The 21,387-nt window shown below is 29.6% G+C and overlaps 2 protein-coding genes across 2 annotated transcripts; both read right to left on the bottom strand.

Moving 5' to 3' along the window:
• Positions 1-208: 208 nt before the first annotated feature.
• Positions 209-2,573, bottom strand: LOC103569182 (phosphomevalonate kinase). The gene is made up of 4 exons (XM_008546340.3): positions 2,380-2,573; positions 636-838; positions 407-562; positions 209-330 (listed from the first exon to the last, which is right to left on the bottom strand). Exons 1-4 carry the CDS (start codon positions 2,463-2,465, stop codon positions 209-211), a joined length of 567 nt encoding a protein of 188 aa, XP_008544562.1. The 5' UTR covers positions 2,466-2,573.
• Positions 2,574-4,763: 2,190 nt separating this feature from the next.
• On the bottom strand, positions 4,764-6,617 carry LOC103569181 (60S ribosomal protein L29). Its single transcript, XM_008546339.3, has 4 exons — positions 6,546-6,617; positions 6,253-6,314; positions 6,117-6,181; positions 4,764-4,922 (listed from the first exon to the last, which is right to left on the bottom strand). The coding sequence occupies exons 2-4, from the start codon at positions 6,287-6,289 to the stop codon at positions 4,806-4,808; spliced, it is 219 nt and encodes a 72-aa protein (XP_008544561.1). The 5' UTR covers positions 6,290-6,314; positions 6,546-6,617; the 3' UTR covers positions 4,764-4,805.
• Positions 6,618-21,387: the final 14,770 nt, after the last annotated feature.

Raw genomic sequence — 21,387 nt, 5'->3', positions numbered from 1 at the left:
TAGGGCACGTTGAAAAAATCGACGCAACTCTGTCATAACTAGATTATAAAATTTATTAATATAAAAATTTAATAAGGAAAAATTATAATAATTTATTAATTTATTAATTTAATTAATTTTTTTTATATTAATAAATAAATTAATTTATTAATTTATTTATTAATATAAAAATTATAATAAGGAAATTTTCAAAAATTAAAATTTATACTTAATTAATAATTCGAATAATATTTGCTATAATATCATCCAAGTCACCACGCTCATTAGTTATTTCTAAATCCCATTCATTTATATCATCTAAATCGCATTCAGTTTCGCAATCGTCAATGCCTGTAAAAATTAAATAAATAAACAGATAAAAAAATATTATAAGGATGATTTTATACTATGATCAAATGAATTTCACCTGGTGTAAATTTCCACCCTCGCTGAGATCTTATGTCGTCATTACATTTGATTCGGATAGTTTTACAAAGTTCTCCATATACTTCTTTAAACCATTTAATGTCCGTTTTACGTCTAACGTCACTGATTATCCAGATTTTTTTACTTGGTAAAAAAGCTAAACAAATCTTAATATCTATCAATACTCAATTCGAATAATTTTTTAAAATCAACTATTTATAGTTTGTTACCATTATACATTTCAATAGCTGCTTTACAAAAATAACCGTTATCTTCACGTCTTTTATCTTCGCCCCATTTTATCATTTCGAGCCTATACTTTTCTTTATACTCTCCGTCACTAAGTAATTGATTCATGTCTAAATTGAATGATTTTGCCCAATGACTTTTTATGGGACCCGAAAGTTTAACGATAACACTTTTTTCACCAAGCCTGCATAACCAGAATTACTTAAAAATTATGTATTCATCATTACAATAATAATAAGGTATTCTCAGACAGTGCCCTCCCACTTTTTAAAAATTTTCAATGGCTTTTAACAGTCATAAGCGTATCAAAATTTTATCAACTGATTAAAAAAAATTTTAATTTTAATTGAAAAAAGGACAACGTAGTAATAATTTCACCGAGGTATAGATTTTGAAATAAGTTACTTTCAATTGGTATCAGTTGGTAGTTAAACGAAATTTAGAAAATAAATTTCAGTAAAATCTATGAGTGTAACTGTAGCAGACATCAGACAAATTTAAAATTATAAATTGTCATGGTGCGCTCAAGTAGCGTATATTAAAAAGCGTGCTGCATATTCTTTATATAGAATTAGGATGAATGATGCGAATTTAAACTTAGATTTAAAGCGTAGACTTATAGTCAGTCTGATCCTCCCGATATATGATTACTGTGCGTGTGTGTTTACTAATTTAACCTATGATCTTAAAAGATCACTTTTAGTGCCATTAAATAATTGTGTGCGTTTTATTTTGCGTCTGAGACGCGATGAACATCTATCACAGCAAAGGCGTAATTTAGGATGGCTAAAGTTACGGAATCGAAGATTATACTTCATTGCGTGTGAGTTTTATAAAGTGTTGTGTCTTGGGAGAGCTAATTTATTTAATCATCAACTAAAACTTAGATCTAATCTAATTTCACGTAGAAATCCATTGCAGGCTGATACACTCCAGGTCCCTTTTGCACGTACAGCTTGCTATCAAAAGTCTTTTATTATAGTAGGTTGTACTTTTTGGAACTCACTTCTATTTGAGATCACGTCATCAGAATCACTAGATTTATTTCGTCAAAGATGCTTTACTTAATCAATCGATTTGGAATAATCAAATGAACTATAGATAATAATAATTGTGGATATGGAACTGTTAAAAATCTGTTGGACTGATTTGAGTCGAGTCTAAGTTATGTGTTATGAGTTTTAAACTGTAAATTACAAATTATAAATTTAAGCTACTTCACTATATGTATTAATTATTTTGTATATGATCGAAAGAGGTCAAACCTTACGATTGAAAATAAATAAATAGAGTAAATAATTTAAGAAATAATAATTATAAAAATGCACTTATTAATTTCAAAATTTTTTAAATGCGCATTTTTCAAAAATTTTATTTTTTAAATTATTTAGTCTATTTATTTTTAATTCTAAATTTTTCTGATGTCTGATACATTCACACTTGTTAAAATCTTCATATCAACTTTATAATTCGAATTTTCAAATTTTTGAGACTAAAATTTATTGAACAAATGTTGTTCAACTCCACACTGATAGCAGCTATAAGTAATTATTTTAAAATCCGATACCTCGGCGAAATTATTACTACGTTGTTCTTTTTTCAATTAAGGCTTTAATTTTGCTTTTAATTAATTAATAAAATTTTAATATCGTAATGACAGTTCAAGCTCACAGCATATTTTTGAAAAGTGAGGGGAGGATTGTCTGAGAATGTCCTTAATTTTACCTTTTATGTAAATTATCAGTAATATAATCTTTCCCTGATTTTCTTTTTCCACAAAATAATAAAATATGATCTGGATTATTTGTCATAATTGAATCTAAATATTTTTTCGTTGATGTTTATTTCGAAGTTTAGATACAAGGAGCCTGAACGAAGTAAAAATAACATGGGTTAGATTTTTTGTGAGCCCAATCTTCCATCGGTAGAGTGCGTTATTTTTCAGAAAGTATTCGTTTAAACTATTACGCGGGAACTGTAGTTTCAAAGTCCGGTGTCCATCATAACTTAAAAACTACTGCACCGATCCTTTTGAAATTTTGAATACTATTTCTATACATAATTTACGAGGTAACGCTGAAGAACTTTTTTAAAATTGATTAATAATTCGTATTTTTTAATAACAAAATAAGTCAATTTTTTGCTAAAAAATCGTGCTTTTCCTCTTAAGTTTTCCAAAAAAGTGAAAAATTCAAATTTTGAAAAAGCCTTTCAGTATTACCTGGGGAAAACTATTATCTAATGAAAAAACTTTGAACCCTTGATTTCAGATGATCCAGCACAAACTTATGAGGGGCATCGCGATTCTACTTTTTTCTGAGACGCGTCCAAGTAATTCATGCCATTGCCGTATTTTTCAATATTTCTTCGTAAAAATTTCTTAAAATATTCTTCGAACACCACACTTTGATGAACCATTGATTCGAATATAGCGATTTTAACTGTATTGTTACAAAAAATTCTCAAAAAGATGTCTTTTTTTGTACGAATTAACCTTACCCCCCCCCCCCTTAAGTTTGATGTAAAACGTCTTTTCTTTTCCCCATATCTTCCATACTCAGAGAAATGAATAGAACTATCCTTGTTGCATTCATACATTAAATAGGAATTCAAAAACAATTACTCTCTGAGACGAAAATAATAATTTTTTAAAATACTAAATTTTTAGCTCTCTTCTAAAACTTCATAAAACACTACCCTAATAAAAAATTCCATGTAAGATTGCATGGAAACCCATAGGAATCCATGAAGAAAAAGTAGGAATTTATATATGTTTTCCATATAGGAAATCCACTTTGGGGATTTTAAGTACCTGGATTTCCATGTAGAAATTTGGATGTATGGATTTCTTTATTGTTATTATTATTTATTAATTTTCTCGACCCTGAGACTTATGTTCCCTAAGGGCCGCAAATACAAAAGTATACATACGTATTAGGGTGGTCGTTAAAAATTAAATTTTCTCAGGCACCCCAAAAAAAGTTTCTTTTTAGTGAAAAAATACGTGGGGAATTTGGTTTTTTCTTTTTAAGTAAAAAAAGACACGTGCCGCAAGACGATCAAAGTTCATTTGATACAATCGTGGTTTTGTTTAATATCTCATGAAATATGCAGATTAAAGGAAAAAATCACAGGAAAAATTTTGTAAAAAATTAAATTCTTGACAAAAAAGGTCATATTCATGTTTGTAATAAAATGTGTATTTACGAAGATATTTAAAAAATACTTTTTTAGATCTTATCAATTGAGCATTTAAAGAATTACGAATGTTACAAATAACGTTTTTTTTTTAAATATAGACAACTTCGTAACTCATAACATATCAATGATTAATTATTGTTGTAGTTTCTATATACTTAGAAAAATGTTATTTTCTAATAACTAAAAAAAGAAAACTCATGTTGACCACAGATTTTTGAAACTGAAATTTCCTGACTTTTCCAGGTATTCTTCTAGTCAAATAATTAAAAAATTCTCTGACTACGTGTAGCTATATTAAACTATTGGAAATAAGCAAATAATCAATCATTGTTGTTAAATGAAACTTTCTTTTATTATTTATCAATGGTCATAGGTTTTTTTTTATTTATTAAAAGAATAATTTTATATTTTAAATCTGTTTTTATATAGCTTACTCTAGAATAAAATATAAAAAAACTCTTCGTTTTCATTAGGATAAATTTCATGACTAAGAACGTTTTATAGAATATTAATGAAGTACGCGAATAATAAATAGAGTGAAACTTATTAATTCAATATTTATGTATACTTTTAATTCTTTTTGTTTTTTAACTTGTCAATATGCATGTTAATAGCTTAAAGATCCTGACGATTGGTTTCTACCAAGACTTTTTTTTCCAATTCATTTGTTGAAAAAAAAAATCCGAATTGTTAATTGTCTGCTAACTTCAAGATCATATTTGATTAGTTTACGCAGCAATATCGATGAACAAAAGCCTCCCTTAGAACAACTTGCTTACAACAATCAAAATCTTAACTCAGTTGTATGATGACAAAGAAATTACAAACTTAAATGTTAGAATGAAATTCTTACCTGTAAGAATATTTAATTGTAATAAAGTGGATAAAAGAATGAAACTATAAACAAATTTGATGGATTTCAAAGTTTATTTTTAATTATAAACATAAAATTATTTTCCTTTTGATTCACGAAGAGCTTTACGTTCTGCTGCTCGTTTCAACTGTTGTTTGGGATTTAAATTATGCTTTTTAGCAAATCTCTGATTGCGTAAGAATTTCAAATCCATCTATAATATAGACATAGTATTTTAGTAATGATTATTTAGGATACTAAAAGTAGCCGACATCTGACATTTTTAAAATTTTCATACACAATCAAATTTATTATATGTAATCGGGTGGCCCAAAAAAACCGAATATTTTTTTTTTTTCGAGTCTTATGAAAATTTGTTGGCTTACGATGTTTTAAGAAGCCTCTCCAAAAATCGACGATAAAAAATTTTCAAGAGGTCACGCAAGAATTTTTAAAATATCAAAAATGACTGAAATTCGGATTTTTTACTTTTAAATTTTTTCTTTCTCGTGGCAACGATAGTTTATATTTGTAAAATCATGCCTTTGCTGAAAATTTCAGCCGAAAATTTGAATATTTAAACGGCGCTCAAGAATTTTGAATATTAACTGATAATAAGTGACTAATACTTTGAATTAGTTTTTGTATTTTTTTATAACTCAATTATTGTCATTTCACTAAAATATAACTTATGCATAACCAAAAATATACAGGACAGTTTTGAACAATAACATTTGGTAAGTTTTGAATAAGCAAAGAAAACTAAAAATTGAATTAAAAAATAAAAAAGTATGTAAATAACTTATTGTTTCTATTTCTCGGGTTGTATTTCCATTCATTGTGATGCAAATTGATGGTGAAAAAATCGAGCTTTATTATCAGTATTCGAGGGTCGCTCGAAAACGTTCAAAACGCAGCACTCGGAAACATTCAAAATTCTTGTGCGAGGTTTAAATATTTTAATTTTGGGCTTATATTTTCAGCGTACTTCTGATTTGACAAATATAAACTATTGCTGCCACGAGAAAGAAAAAAATTTGAAATAAAAATTCAAATTTCGATCATTTATTTTCGACTTCTTGAAAGTTTTATATCGAGCTGATTTTTGGAGGCTTCTCAAAACATCGTAAACCAACAAATTTTCATAAGAGACTCGAAAAAAAAAATAGTCAGTTTTTTTTTCACCCTAATATGCCTATTTCAAAATTTTTGCCTATCAGTATTTAATTTTTAAGTTGAACATAATAAAATTTTTTTCTCGCTTCCGGGCGAAGCCTCGACTAACAATTACATGTGATCTGAGACATTTCTTACTTTACTTCCCTAGATGTGTAATATACTATCAATGTCTGCTACTTTTAGTATCGTAATTATTGTGGCGCTTAAAATAGTAATTATATAAATTTACCCCAAGAGTTGATTCGTGTCTGTAACGCTTAGGTTTCTTGATTCCATTTCTGTGAGCTTTACGATCTGTGAACGAAATAAATTTATTAGTCAGAAGATCAATTTCAAGGATATCTTAGCAACATTTTTCCACTTACTCTGATTGTGATTTGTGTGATTCTTGGACTTTGCCATCTTTGTGGTTTTTTATTTCTCGCTGCTGTAAAAAAAATTCAATGTGTCAATTTTACTTTGGAATTGGTCATTAGATTTAGAGGTTATAGCACTTAAAAATTTATGTAGGAAGAAATTCTGAAATATTAAAGTGATATTTTTATAATAAAATGGAAGAAATTATTTTTTTAAATATATTCCGATAAAAATTTATCAAAATTTAGAGAATTTAAGTTATTTTTTTTACAATGTACAAAATTATAACGAAAATACCTACCACGTGAATGGAAGCAGAAGCTTGAAGAGTGCAAAAGAGCGTAAGTGGCGGAGAGGACAACTAAGAACTGCATAGAGACGATAAATGACCGTCATTTTTCATGCACAGACAAATTATAAGAAGTTTATTGGTAATTTCTTATCAATTGACGTCAAAAAATTTTTGGTAGATTACTGAGTTGATAAAATCATTTCTTAGATAATTTTTGACGTAAGCCTTGTAATGGGGTTCCGTTATGCCAAAGTCCTCCGCTTGAAGGCAGCATAATAGCGAATTTGGTCGAGCGCATATTTTTAGATGTCAAAATTAAAAAGATATAAAAAATTTGTTCTAGAGTTATTTAGGAAAAAAAAAAAACCCAAGAAATTTTCAATTTTACAATCTATCATACGAGCTAGGTCAGCCAGTGCGTTCTTACGCGTAATAATGATAATAATATCGGTACGTTCTGAATACTTGCGCAGCCAGTGGCAAAAAAAAAGAACTATGATCTAGGTTTATTTTTGTGTACACAAGTAATGTGAAAAATCCTTTACCGTTCGGACTTCTGGTATCTATACTTCGTGCCCAATGACGTGAATTCTGAAATCTAACTTAACCAAAATTTACTTCGAGTACCAGACGACAAAATGCCAGGAAAAGTTAAAGAGCAGAATTTGCTGCCAACTTCTTGTTAATTTGTACTCATATCATAGTCAGAAAACTGAACAATAAAAGTTTACATATATTTGCCGTCAATTTAAAGGAGGTTAGGTTTAGCAACCCTAATAGCCATTTCAGCTTAAAGGCGTATGATAACCGCCTTGATAGCCAAGTTGGCGAAAAACTGACGAGAAACTTGCAGCCGCAACTGGACACCAAGTTGGCCGACAACAGTTGGTACCTCTAATAGTTGATAGACATTTTCTGAGAAAGTTGGTGGCACAAGTTGTAAATCTAAAAAGTTGACAGTCACTTTCTGAGAAAGTTGGCGGTAACTTGTAGCCAAAAGTTGCAAAAGCTCAAGTTGTCGATAACTTGTCGTCAAGTTGGTCGGAAACTAATGAATGACCAACTTTTTCACGATCAACTCGTGTTATCAGGGCGTTCTCCGAATTTCTGGGTGTCATCTTTTTGTCCTAACAACCAGTTCTTTCGAGTCGAAAAGTATTTCGATTGAATATTATTTCCGGTATAGTTAAGAGTCAAATGATGTTAATAATGACTGTATTTATTTCTAGTGGATGTTTGAGACAGATTTGTATTTAGTCAGTTGCATTTAATGTTGTTTCCTTTAAATACAGATGGCTGATAGTAACAGTACGAGATGGTGACTTAGTAATGTAGAAAGATGTCAAATTATGAACAGTTGTACATCTAACTGATGTTATGTATTTGCATACAGTGATTAAGTCGGACATAAAATGTTACATGTGTATTTGTTGCTATCATGAAAAATAGTCACTAATCTATTAAAAAAACGATAATTTAATGCATTAGTATTTTATACTTTTTTTAAAATGAGTCAAATAAATTGCGAGCAGTTTGCTGATAATGCCAGTTGAATTTTTGTCTAGCCTTATTTAAGTTTACAATAATTTCGAGTCAGCGATTGTATGTTGCCAACATACTTGGTAGCATCGAAAGTTGTAGCAAGTGGAGGTTTATGCTCGTGCGATTTAGTGGTAGCAGTATATTATACCAAATTAACTTTATACTAGAGTATACAGCGGTACCAACTTTTTTAATTTTTATATCTCTGAAGGTAAGGTAGATCTCGAAAGGTAACTCTAACATTATACGCGGGTAGGGATCGGAATAAGAAAATTTAAATTCATATAAAATTTCTATTAAAACATTTATTAACAAAAATAAAGACATTAAAATTTACGACTATCATTAAAGATTGTTATTTTGATAACTGTATTTTATATTTTCTTAAAAATAGATAATTTAATTAACATATTTTTTAATAATTTAAAATATTTTATTGTCATAATATAATTTTTACTTTATTTGAAAAATTTAATTATTTACACATAAGTTACATAACAAAAAAATAATAGTTAATTGAAAAAAAGAAAATTATAAATTATAAAATAATTAATTTACTAATTATATCAATATTATTCAAATAAAATATTAGTCTTCACTTTCTATCCATAAATAATAAATAAATTATTTAAAGAAAAAAAAAAAGTTCGGCAACAAAATGCCCAACATTATCAAAAAAATTTACTTAAATCATTCCTTTAACGATACAAAAACATAAAATAAATTTCACAAAGTGTAACATTTTAATTTCTTAAATTATTCAATTTGGCGTGAAATACGCTAGAATTGAACACTCTCCAAAAAAAGTCTCTTATCGCTTTTTGATACATCCATTCTTTTAAAAGTTATTTAAGCTTGATGTCTAATTTATATTAAATTTTTAGATGTTTTAACTTTTCCGGCGAAACTATCAGACTTATTACAAAATATAATGAAACCTTCTTTGTAGACAATTTTATTCTCTAAGAACTATTTCTAATGAAGTTCTTCGGATTCCGCATTGTTTTCTACTTCTTTTTATTTTAATGTCAAGCACGTAAAAAAAGTCTTCTGTTCGATTTTAAAAGCTTGGCATAAAAACGAAAATAACTAGGAAACAATGCGGAATTCGAAAAAACTTTATTGGAAATAATTTGTAAGGCATAGAATTGTCTAAAAAAAATGTCCCGTGATATTTTGTGATAAATCTGATACTTTCGCCAAAAAAATGACAAAATTCTGAAAATTTAATTTAAATTCGACTTCACGCTCAAATAACTTTCGAATAATTGGATTTATAAAAAAAAAATGATAGATTACGTTTCTTGTAGAGCATTCAATTCGCAACAAAATTATGTCTGCAGATTTTTCCTACGGCGAATTGTTAGCTAGTAGGACTGCACATCTAAATCAGCATAACCGATTAAAAAAGTTAAGTAGGCTAATTAGCTGGCTCGCTCGTCAGCTTAGCTAATTTAACAGATTAACTTCATTAGCTTGGCTAAGCAGCCAAATGCTTCACCGGTTGATGTATTTCCAATAGATTTTCTAAAATAACTCTTAGCTAATAAGCCATGGAAATTTGAGTTAACCGGTGAAGCATTTGAGCGTGAAGTCGAATTTAAATTAAATTTTCAGAATTTTGTCATTTTTTTGGCGAAAGTATCAGATTTATCACAAAATATCACGGCACATTTTTTTTAGACAATTCTATGCCTTACAAATTAATTCCAATAAAGTTTTTTCGAATTCCGCATTGTTTCCTAGTTATTTTCGTTTTTATGCCAAGCTTTTAAAATCGAACAGAAGACTATTTTTTTACGTGCTTGACATTAAAATATAAAGAAGTAGAAAACAATGCGGAATCCGAAAAACTTCATTAGAAATAGTTCTTAGAGAATAAAATTGTCTACAAAGAAGGTTTCATTATACTTTGTAATAAGTCTGATAGTTTCGCCGGAAAAGTTAAAACATCTGAAAATTTAATATAAATTAGACATCAAGCTTAAATAACTTTTAAAAGAATGGATGTATCAAAAAGCGATAAGAGACTTTTTTTGGAGAGTGTTCAATTCTAGCGTATTTCACGCCAAATCGAATAATTTAAGAAATTAAAATCTTACACTTTGTGAAATTTATTTTATGTTTTTGTATCGTTAAAGGAATGATTTAAGTAAATTTTTTTGATAATGTTGGGCATTTTGTTGCCGAACTTTTTTTTTTTCTTTAAATAATTTATTTATTATTTATGGATAGAGAGTGAAGACTAATATTTTATTTGAATAATATTGATATAATTAGTAAATTAATTATTTTTTAATTTATAATTTTCTTTTTTTCAATGAACTATTATTTTTTAACTTCCCGCTAAGAAAATCGACGATTTTCAAAAATTTCGGGAAGTTATTGTTTTCACCCCGATTTTCGAAAATCGAGTTTTCATCAGATGTCGACGTTTTGACGTCCTATGAAGCTATTCTGACTATTTTCAGAATGATGTCCGCGCGCGCGTGTGTGTGTGTGTGTGCGTGTGTGTGTGTGTGTGTGTGTGTGTGTGTGTGTGTGTGTGTGTGTGTGTGTGTGTGTGTGTGTGTGTGTGTGTGTGTATGTATGTAAACTCTTTGTAACTTTTGAACTAATAAATCGATTTGGACGGTTGCGGTGGCAATTGAAAGAACTTGTTGGCCATCAACTTTCCTGAAAATTTCAGATTATTTGATTGAATAGACTTGAAAATATTTGAGAATTACGAAAAAAAAAAAAATTTTTTTTTTTAGTTTTTTATTGATTTCTCAAAAACAACTTATCCGATCGACTTCAAAATCTAATCAGCTCTAGAACTCAATAAAACGCGTCGATTGCCTTGTCAACTATCAAAATCAATTGATTACTTCGAAAGATATCGGCGTTGAAATGTTAAAAAAATAATATTTTATGTTATTTGTTCCGGATAAATCACAATATAACATACTAAAATGTACCTGATATCATACCAACTCATCTTTTTTATAGTTTCTTTTGATCATATAATGTCATCGAACTTGGTTTTTAGTTTAAATCATATTATCAACAAAAAAATCGATAAAACGTAGTTTTTAATATTTTTATCGGATATTTCATATTTTATTGTTTCTTACATGAGTCAAAACTTATTTAAATCTTGATTTTGATCCCTGACATTGATTTCTGCCTCAATACACTTATTTTACTGAACATAATCAGGAACTAAATTTTAAAAACCGCTTCATTGATGATTTTCGATTCTTAAATTTTCAAACTTCAGCATAACAGGTAACTTGTTAGAGCTTGAAAAGATCATAAAAAAACAATTGCATGTGATAGCATTTTCGAGCTCGAAGAGCTCGAAAATATATCTACACTAATGTTTTCGAGCTCTTTGAGGTCGAAAACAGCGGGAAGTTTTGGGGCCGGCCCGCAGGGTCAACCGACGCCCAGATTTTTGTTATGTAACTTATGTGTAAATAATTAAATTTTTCAAATAAAGTAAAAATTATATTATGACAATAAAATATTTTAAATTATTAAAAAATATGTTAATTAAATTATCTATTTTTAAGAAAATATAAAATACAGTTATCAAAATAACAATCTTTAATGATAGTCGTAAATTTTAATGTCTTTATTTTTGTTAATAAATGTTTTAATAGAAATTTTATATGAATTTAAATTTTCTTATTCCGATCCCTACCCGCGTATGATGTTAGAGTTACCTTTCGAGATCTACCTTACCTTCAGAGACATAAAAATTAAAAAAGTTGGTACCGCTGTATACTCTAGTATAAAGTTAATTTGGTATAATATACTGCTACCACTAAATCGCACGAGCATAAACCTCCACTTGCTACAACTTTCGATGCTACCAAGTATGTTGGCAACATACAATCGCTGACTCGAAATTATTGTAAACTTAAATAAGGCTAGACAAAAATTCAACTGGCATTATCAGCAAACTGCTCGCAATTTATTTGACTCATTTTAAAAAAAGTATAAAATACTAATGCATTAAATTATCGTTTTTTTAATAGATTAGTGACTATTTTTCATGATAGCAACAAATACACATGTAACATTTTATGTCCGACTTAATCACTGTATGCAAATACATAACATCAGTTAGATGTACAACTGTTCATAATTTGACATCTTTCTACATTACTAAGTCACCATCTCGTACTGTTACTATCAGCCATCTGTATTTAAAGGAAACAACATTAAATGCAACTGACTAAATACAAATCTGTCTCAAACATCCACTAGAAATAAATACAGTCATTATTAACATCATTTGACTCTTAACTATACCGGAAATAATATTCAATCGAAATACTTTTCGACTCGAAAGAACTGGTTGTTAGGACGAAAAGATGGCACCCGAATTTCTCAGCTCTATACCAACTGTGGAGGGTAGAGGTAAATAACACTCAGTCTATTAATAGTAATAATAATAATAGTATCTAATAATAGTATCCAGAAAATCAAGTAAAATTGAGATGGCGCTACTTCAGCAAAATGACCTAAATTGAAAGAAAGCGGCTAAAACTGAGAGTAGGACAGAATTAAACGAAGAAAGATATAAATCCGGTTCGTAAGCGCGCGACTTTCAAAAATTTATAATATAAAATTTTAGAATGTCAAGAGAATAATGTTATTTCTGTTGTTGATACAATATATAGCAACGATATTCAAAATTTCAATACTCTTTTCAGTAATAAGAACTCAAATATAATTAATAATAACTAATAAATCAGAAAAAAAAATTGGTCTGTCGGTTGACCCTGCGGGCCAGCCCCAAAACTTCCCGCTGTTTTCGACCTCAAAGAGCTCGAAAACATTAGTGTAGATATATTTTCGAGCTCTTCGAGCGGGAAAATGCTATCACGTGCAATTGTTTTTTTATGATCTTTTCACGCTCTAACAAGTTACCTGTTATGCTGAAGTTTGAAAATTTAAGAATCGCAAATCATCAATGAAGCGGTTTTTAAAATTTAGTTCCTGATTTTGTTCAGTAAAATAAGTGTGTTGAGGCAGAAATCAATGTCGAGGATCAAAATCAAGATTTAAGTAAGTTTTGACTCATGTAAGAAACAATAAAATATGAAATATCCGATAAAAATATTAAAAACTACGTTTTATCGATTTTTTTGTTGATAATATGATTTAAACTAAAAACCAAGTTCGATGACATTATATGATCAAAAGAAACCATAAAAAAGATGAGTTGATATGATATCAGGTACATTTTAGTACGTTATATTATGATTTATCCGGAAAAAATAACATAAAATGTTATTTTTTTAACGTTTCAACGCCGATATCTTTTGAACTAATCAATCGATTTTGATAGTTGACGTGGCAATCGGCGCGTTTTATTGAGTTCTAGAGCTGATTAAAATTTGAAATCGATCGCGTCAGTCGTTTCGAAAATATTTAGAAAAAACCGTTTTTCACCATTTCTTTCTCCCGCGATAACTCTAGAACGAATTATCCGATTTTGATGTTTGAGGTGGCAATCGACGCGTTGTATTGAGTACTAGAGCTGGTAGATTTTGAAGTCGATCGTATAAGTCTTCTTTGAAAAATCAATAAAAAACTAAAAAAAAAATTTTTTTTTTTCGTAATTCGCCAATATTTTCGAGTCTATTCGATCGAATAATCTGAAATTTTCAGGAAAGTTGAAGGCCAACAAGCTCTTTCGATTGCCACCTCAACCATTCAAATCCATTCATTAGTTCAAAAGTTACAAAGAGTTTACATACATACACACACATACACACACACACACACACACACACACACACACACACACACACACACACACACACCCACACACACGCGCGCGCACACACACACACATACACACACTCGGACATCATTCTGAAAATAGTCAGAATAGCTTCCTCGGACCTCAAAACGTCGACATCTGATGAAAACTCGATTTTCGAAAATCGGGGTGAAAACAATAACTTCCCGAAATTTTTGAAAATCGTCGATTTTCTTAGCGGGAAGTTAAAAAATCGGTCTGTCAGTTGACCCTTCGGACCAGCCCCAAAACTTCCCACTGTTTTCGAGCTCCTTGAGCACGAAAAATTGTTGTAAATATACATTCGAGAAGATTTTAAAATTGGTTTATGTTGTCGTTTTTGAGAAATTTCGAAAATACTAAAAAAAAATTTTTTTTTTCTTTTAACAACGTTTTCTCTTGAACGAATAAACTGATTTTGATGGATGAGGTGACATTCGACGCGGCTTATAAAGCTTCAGAGCCCACTTGATTTTGAAATCAATCCATAGAGTACATTAAAAGTTATTGGAAAAAAACATTTTTGAAAAAAGTTTATTTTTGGAATATCTCTGAACGAGCCCTACCGATCAAGCTCAATTTTTTTCCAGCTTTTAGATATTGGCAAGACGCGTCGAATAATACCTTAACGATCCGAATCGGTTTGTCCGTTCAAAAGTTACAGATATTTACATACATACATATATTTGGACATCATCTTGAAATTAGTCGGAATAGCTTCCTAGAATCTCAAAACGTCAAGATCTCTTAGAAACTCAATTTTCGAAAATCGGACCGAAACCAACAACTTCCCGAATTTCTGAAAATTTTCAATTTTCTTAGCGGAAAGTTAAAAAAAAATTTTTCGTGAAGGGATTGGCGGTTAGGAATAATTACAATTACAATCGAGTAAATAAATTTATATCGATACATTATTATTAATGCTCAAAAATGATTAAAAATTACTGACACTTATTTTAAAGCAATTTATCTTAAAAAACTAATGAACAATTTTAAAACTCGATTGCTTAGTCATCGTATTAGTTAAAATATGGCTATAACAATAAAAAGTTGAAATTAAACAGGTTTTGAAGGTAAAAAACCTCTTTGTTGAAAAAAACTTGTAAAACTCAACGTTGCACTGATAGAAGGATTTGTTTAGGAGTAATAAATTGATTTATTAAATTTTTCTCAACTGACTTTTTTGGATTTAACAAATATTTAGTAATTATTAACAATATTTATTATAATGAAATAAGTAACTTCTTTATTATTAAGAAATATTTTTAATGCCAACAATGCCTTATTAACATAAAAGAAATATTTGTTAGCACCAAACAAGGCTTGTTAATATTTAATAAATATTTCTTAGACGAATTTGTCGGTAGAGGGCTACACACGAGCCTGTAGTGGTGTACAAGTATTAAAAAAGCTATATGTGTGTGTCGTTGCGACGTCATATTGTTTACTCCGTTCTAGCTTGCATTGTTGGTTAAACGTAACCTACAACTGAAGCTCTCATATACTTAAATAATATTTATATCAGAAGTGTTTTGTAAATTGTCATCCATATTATAACTATGAAAATATGGAAGCCTTGTTAATTTTATTCAGTTCAATTTTAATCAAATATAAAACCATTAAAAACACATGTACTATCAAACGGATTTTATGTTATTTCTCAGCGTAGTTTAATATAAGAAATTTTAATTTGTTTATTCTAGTCATAGTGTTAATTACTATGAAATTGTATTTTGAAATTAAAAGAACAGAAAATTTTATACGATGGTTGTTTTAGTTATTTTTGTTTATAAATACAAATATTAATGAATGTGTGTAGCTGCATGCAAAAACATATATAGATATATATTCTTGAACTGTGTGATTTTATGAATTAAATTTTAATAAATAAGTTAATAGATAATTTCTTAAATATAAAAAAAAAATTTGTTCAAATAATAAAAAATATATTAAGTATAAAATATTCATTTATTAATTATTAAAAAGTGATTCATTAAATGTTAAAAAGTGATTTATTAAATACTAATAAATCATTTTTTAAATGGAAAGAAATCGTTTATTAAATATTAACAAATCGTTTATTAGATGCTAAGAAATATTTATTAAATACAAAAAAATGATGTTTAAGAAATGATTTGTTAAATATTAATAAATATTTCTTAAATAAAGCTCCGTTAAGAAATAATTTGTTAAATATTAACAAATCTTTTTTAATACTAAGAAATCCTTCTATCAGTGTGGGAGGAGATATTTTATACGCAAAGTGTGTGCCGAGTTTGAAACAAATCGGTAATGTAGTTTTTAAGTAGCAGTGCTCATAGACTTCAAAAAAGTATTTTCAAGGAAAATGTGTACAGAATTTTAAATGTTAAAAATGAAAAAGAAAAAATAATATTTTTTTTTAACTTAAAAAAAAATTTTTTAAAACAGAACAATATAGGTCACAACGATCACTAAGTAGATAAACTGCATTCCTACACTCCCTTTCCAACCGACCGCAGCTAACGAAGATACAGTTTTAAAGATGATCAACTATTTAAAAACTTCGAGAGTTTGTGGAACAAAAAATATTACGCTAGAATTGTCCAAAATAATAAACTTTAAGTGGCGCGGACCATGGAGAGAGCGCTCTTCCTTTCCAGCACTTCAAGTTGACTCATCAAACAAGACGTCCGCAACCATCCAGATTTCTCTAGTCTCGACCAAATCATCCTATTGGAGAAACTTACAATAACTTCCAGTTGAGAAAAATATATTCTAGAAGCCGTCTCAAGAGTATAGAAAAGGAAAACCTAAGGGCCACTAGTAATTCATTCTTCGCCTGTCACACTGACTAGATATACTTTGGTGCTTGCACCCTAAAGAATTATTGATAGAATTCCTGAGACTCTTTACCAGAGCCTCCACCTATTCTGCCTTCCCTATGTAATTTTCTGATAACTGTTGTAAATATATGTGACTAAATATATTTTTCAAATTTATGAAATTTGATACTATAAAAGAGCAAAGTAATATATTTTACATAAACTGTTTATCAAGTTCAATTGATATTGTCTTTGATTGAGTATAAGGCAACATTATTTTTGAACAAAAAATTATATAAAACTGCAAAAAAATAACCATAAAAAAAATATGATTTTTAATTTCATCGAGCAATTTATATTAAGTTGCTCAATTTCGGGTTCATTGAAATTGATCAGGTACACTGAGAGAAAAAATCAGTAACTGCAACTACAAAAAAATAGTGATATACGGATACAAATATATTTTCTTAGTTACGATAACAAATCAATTTTAGTTAATATAACAATTAAATTTAGTTGCAGTTACTATTTTGTAGTTAATTCAACGTTTTAACTGTTAATGTAACTGACTAAAAATAGTTATATTTAATTCAAAGCAGTCATTCAAAGAACTAAACCCTAATCGTTAAATCAACTGAGATTTTTTACTAAACATAACGAAATTTTTAAAGATGCTAAAACTATAAAATAATAGTGAATATTAACATTATTTCATAATTACTTACACAGATAATATTTAGCTACAGTAATTAAAGTAGGATAGTACGGCTAACCATATATATGTAGTTATGAGAACAACTAATTTTTATTTACCAGTGTGATGAAATTATATTTCATCTAACAAAAAAAACTTAGTTGTTGTCTCCATGGAAATTTAGTGGATTTTAAGGAAAAAAAAATTATTTTTTGTTTACAATGTTAATTTTAATGGTTTGTTAGGTTATTTATTTATTTATTTATTTTTTTTTCGAGGCTTTTAAGTTTATTTCATTTTATATGATTTTTTTTTTTTTTTGTGATGGGAGGTGGCTTATGTATATTTTTGTCAAATTTATCTGACACACGCGCTTAAACTTATATTTTTAACAACCTTCCTATGCTTCTTAAATGATTATTTCGCAGTCGTCCTAAGAAGGATTCGAACCTAGCGCCCTACGCACGCAAGACCGACGATGTACCGCTACGCCACACGGCCGATGAGTAGCCATAGACGTTACTTAACTTATAAGCTAAGCGTACTAGTACTCACTTCGTTACAGCAACAAAATTAATTTAGTTACGGCAACCATTGTTTTCGCTCACAAATTAACATTCAGGACTTAAAAAAATTCACATATCACGCTAAAAAAAATATATTTTGATTATAAAACAGAAGTTCATGTCACGAAACTCCGAATCGACTGACATACACAAATTTTGGCCAAATTTTTTTGTCTTATAAATTTTGGGCTCAGAAACTTAAAACAATTTAGACTTTTCAGAATTAGAAAAATTTTAAGTTTCGGGACTGAAAAGATTTCGGTGCTCAAAAAAAAAAAAAAAAAAATAATAATAATACTTGTCGAACGCAAATTTAACGATTTATATGTAGATCATATCGAAATAATATATTATTTTAACCCCGAAATTTTTTCTAAGTCCCAATTTTAGTTTGATTAAGTACCAAATAATATTTGATTCAACTAGTTAGTATTTGTTGTGACTACTAAACTTTAATTATAGCGATAATTAAAAATAAATAACAAAATAATTTTAGTTACTTCAACTATTTTTTTAAAGTCATCTGAATAATTAATAGTTACAATAACTATTTGAATTCGTTACACTAAATAAATTAAAATAGTTGTCTCTTTTTAGTTATGGCAACTACTGAGATTTCTTTCAGTGTACTACGTTTATTACCGCATAAATAAAATTTTTCCGCAAAAATCATTTTTTAATTTGAGCCACTGACTCCAAAATATTTGTTTGGAGTAATAAATAATGAAAATAACGAGAAGAATATACGTTTAAAAAAAACTTGGTGGCCCTGAAAAGGGCCATTTTGTTTAATCGAGAGCTGGGAAGACTGCTCGAGAGTTTATTCAGGAGTGAGCGGTAGCTAGCCAGAAACTGAATCTGAAGCTACAGTGGCACCAGCATTGCAGGAACTTTCCATCAACTTCGCTATGTGCTGGTCCAAACGCTGAAGTGTACTATCCATTTCCTCTTCAATGGCGTCGTACAGCAAGTTCACTGCCTGGCGCATATCAGGCAGTGTAGGAGTAGAAAAGTTGATGTCAGGGCGATGAGAACGAATATAATCTCTTGCCTATTCTCTTACGTCGGTATGAACTTGCTCCATGATGAACTAGTGAATGAGAAATGTCAACCAAGTGAGCCAGGTACTTAACTTCTAGATCGGTTCCAGCGAGCCAATCGCAGCTTAGCATAAGTAGGAGAGGTGGCAGCTCGTCTTCCATTCGACCTTTGTTTTGTTAATAACCAATAAAATACGAGCTGCCACCTCTCCTATTCATTCTTAGCTGTGATAGGCTCGCTAGTACCGATCTATAACTAATGAAGCTGACTTGTTTGGTTGGCATTAGCTAGAGTCTTTCAGCCTCATCAGACATATAGATTCAAGTGTCTCCAGTGATCGATCTTTGGAAACTTCGTTAATCAGCGATATAAACATGGCCAAGAATAATGAAGACGTGCAAGACCTATCCGAAGAAGTATACATCAGTTGCTGCGAAATAATTCGGCAGCTGCTATCTCCGTGGTATGAATCCTACGCGTGGCCATTTTACCGGGAGTTTAATGTCAAGTGTTGGGGTCCTGACAATTATAAAGACCTCGTAAAAGTGCCAATTGATCTGACGACCATATATCATAAGCTCGACCGACGGCAGTACCAGTCACTTGAGGATTTCGTCAACGATGTGCGGTTGATTTTTACCAACTGCTATCGTTGCTTCAACGAGGGAGATAAAATTGTAGACATGGCTCAAAATCTCCAACATGTGTTTGAGATTTTGTACGCGAAGATGATCAACGTCTAAGTGTTGTTAACTTCCCTTCAATGACGAAAGCAACATTGCTTGAAAATTTTAAACTCAAGTTGAAAACTTGGGTTAACAACGGCCCTTTTCAGGGCCATCAAATTTTTTAAACGTATAAAACTTCAAGAAATTTTTATTGTTTACTATTTCAGACATATATTTTGGAGTCAGTTTTTTATTAAACTTCGCTTGTACTCAACATTGTAATTAAGTCCTGAAATTTTCAATTTATTCTTCAAAAAGAAGCGTTATGGATTTTTGCAGTTTTGTATTATCCACTTGTGCACAGTACGAGATATTTGCACACGAAATTTATTTCATATGTAAAGTGAATTTGCCGCGCATGTGACCCTACGAATCATGCTAAAACTATTGCCCTCGCGACATAAAGACTCTCTTAGTATCCTCTCTATACAATATACTATTAATTTTTTTGTTTCCAGTCAAAAATGTTTTCAAGTACACGAAAAAGAATCGGAATTTGTGATTTTTAAAGTTTCGTCAAACAGCAGAATTTACATGGAAAGAAAATCAAGAGATTGGTCAAAATTAGTATTTTTCAGTAGATTAAGCATTTCGTGAGACTTATTTGTTATGTATAACTAAAATAACTTTTTTTTTTCCTGAACTGTTTACAAATCACTAAATTTCTTAAGTTTTTTTTTTTTTTTTTTTTCAAGAAAATAAAATATGAATGTTAATTTTCCTTTTCGAAAAACGTTGTTTAATTGATTGTAACGAATTATTAAGCAACATAAATTCATGTGTCTTATTTATTAATCGTCAACACCCAAATTTCAATTTTTTTTTTAAATTAATAATGCTTAGTTGATATTACTACTTTAAAATAGGTTTGGGCACTATGATATAGTACAAGAAATTATCAATATTACTTGAGATTCCTATTTTTTTATACTCATGTCGTTCTAGTTACCATATCTTTGGAACGAATTAACCGATTTGAACGTACGATGCGGCAATCAAAAGGGCTCACTAAAACTTAGAATTGATTAGATTTTGGGGTAGATTGGTCATGTAGTTTATGAGTTATACAAAGAATAAAAATTAAAAATTTTTTTTTGTTTTTGGTTTTTAGCGTATAACTTATAAACCACTTGCCCTATTCGCCTCGAAATGTAATCAGTTGTAAGTCTTGTTGAGCCCTTCCGATTGCCTTCAAGAACGGCCTAATCGGTTCATTCAATCGCATCCTCTTAGGACAACACAGTTACAAATAGTATAGTGCCGGATAGCTCAACTGGTAGAGCACTCGGCGCGATACCGACATGGTCTGGGTTCGATTCCCAGTTCGGGCTATCTATATTTTTCTCAATTTATCTATAAATTGTCTTATTGAGAAGGTTTGTATGTTTTAGGTTTCCACTATATTAAATTGGCAGATTTTTTCAGTTGGCCATAATATAAACCATTTATCTGTGATCCAAAAATAATAAAACATTTGTCTATTGGTTGACGTTGCAAGCCAGCCCCAAAGCTGTTTTCGAGCTCCGAAAAAATAACGTACGCTTACTAATTTGTATTATGCTGGCATTTGATAAAATAAAAACGTAATTCATAGAAAATGTTATGCTAGAAACGTTCAAAATAATAAACTTTAAGTGGCGCGGACCATGGAGAGAGCGCTCTTCCTTTCCAGCACT

The sequence above is a fragment of the Microplitis demolitor genome, chromosome 4 (genome assembly GCF_026212275.2).
Source record: "Microplitis demolitor isolate Queensland-Clemson2020A chromosome 4, iyMicDemo2.1a, whole genome shotgun sequence".
In the NCBI taxonomy this organism is placed as follows: domain Eukaryota; kingdom Metazoa; phylum Arthropoda; class Insecta; order Hymenoptera; family Braconidae; genus Microplitis; species Microplitis demolitor.
The sequence above is the reverse complement of the archived record's forward strand: the minus strand, read 5'-3'. Positions and strand labels throughout refer to the sequence as shown.

Excerpts from the sequence above, each read along its gene's own strand:
- LOC103569181 (XM_008546339.3), bottom strand. The coding sequence starts at position 6,289 with ATGGCAAAGTCCAAGAATCACACAAATCACAATCAGA. Across the intron at positions 6,182-6,252 it reads TCACACAAATCACAATCAGA|ATCGTAAAGCTCACAGAAAT; the intron begins GTAAGTGGAAAA and ends TTTCGTTCACAG. Across the intron at positions 4,923-6,116 it reads GACACGAATCAACTCTTGGG|ATGGATTTGAAATTCTTACG; the intron begins GTAAATTTATAT and ends TCTATATTATAG.
- LOC103569182 (XM_008546340.3), bottom strand. The coding sequence starts at position 2,465 with ATGACAAATAATCCAGATCATATTTTATTATTTTGTGGAAAAAGAAAA. Across the intron at positions 839-2,379 it reads ACTGATAATTTACATAAAAG|GCTTGGTGAAAAAAGTGTTA; the intron begins GTAAAATTAAGG and ends CTGGTTATGCAG. Across the intron at positions 563-635 it reads AGCTATTGAAATGTATAATG|CTTTTTTACCAAGTAAAAAA; the intron begins GTAACAAACTAT and ends AGATTTGTTTAG.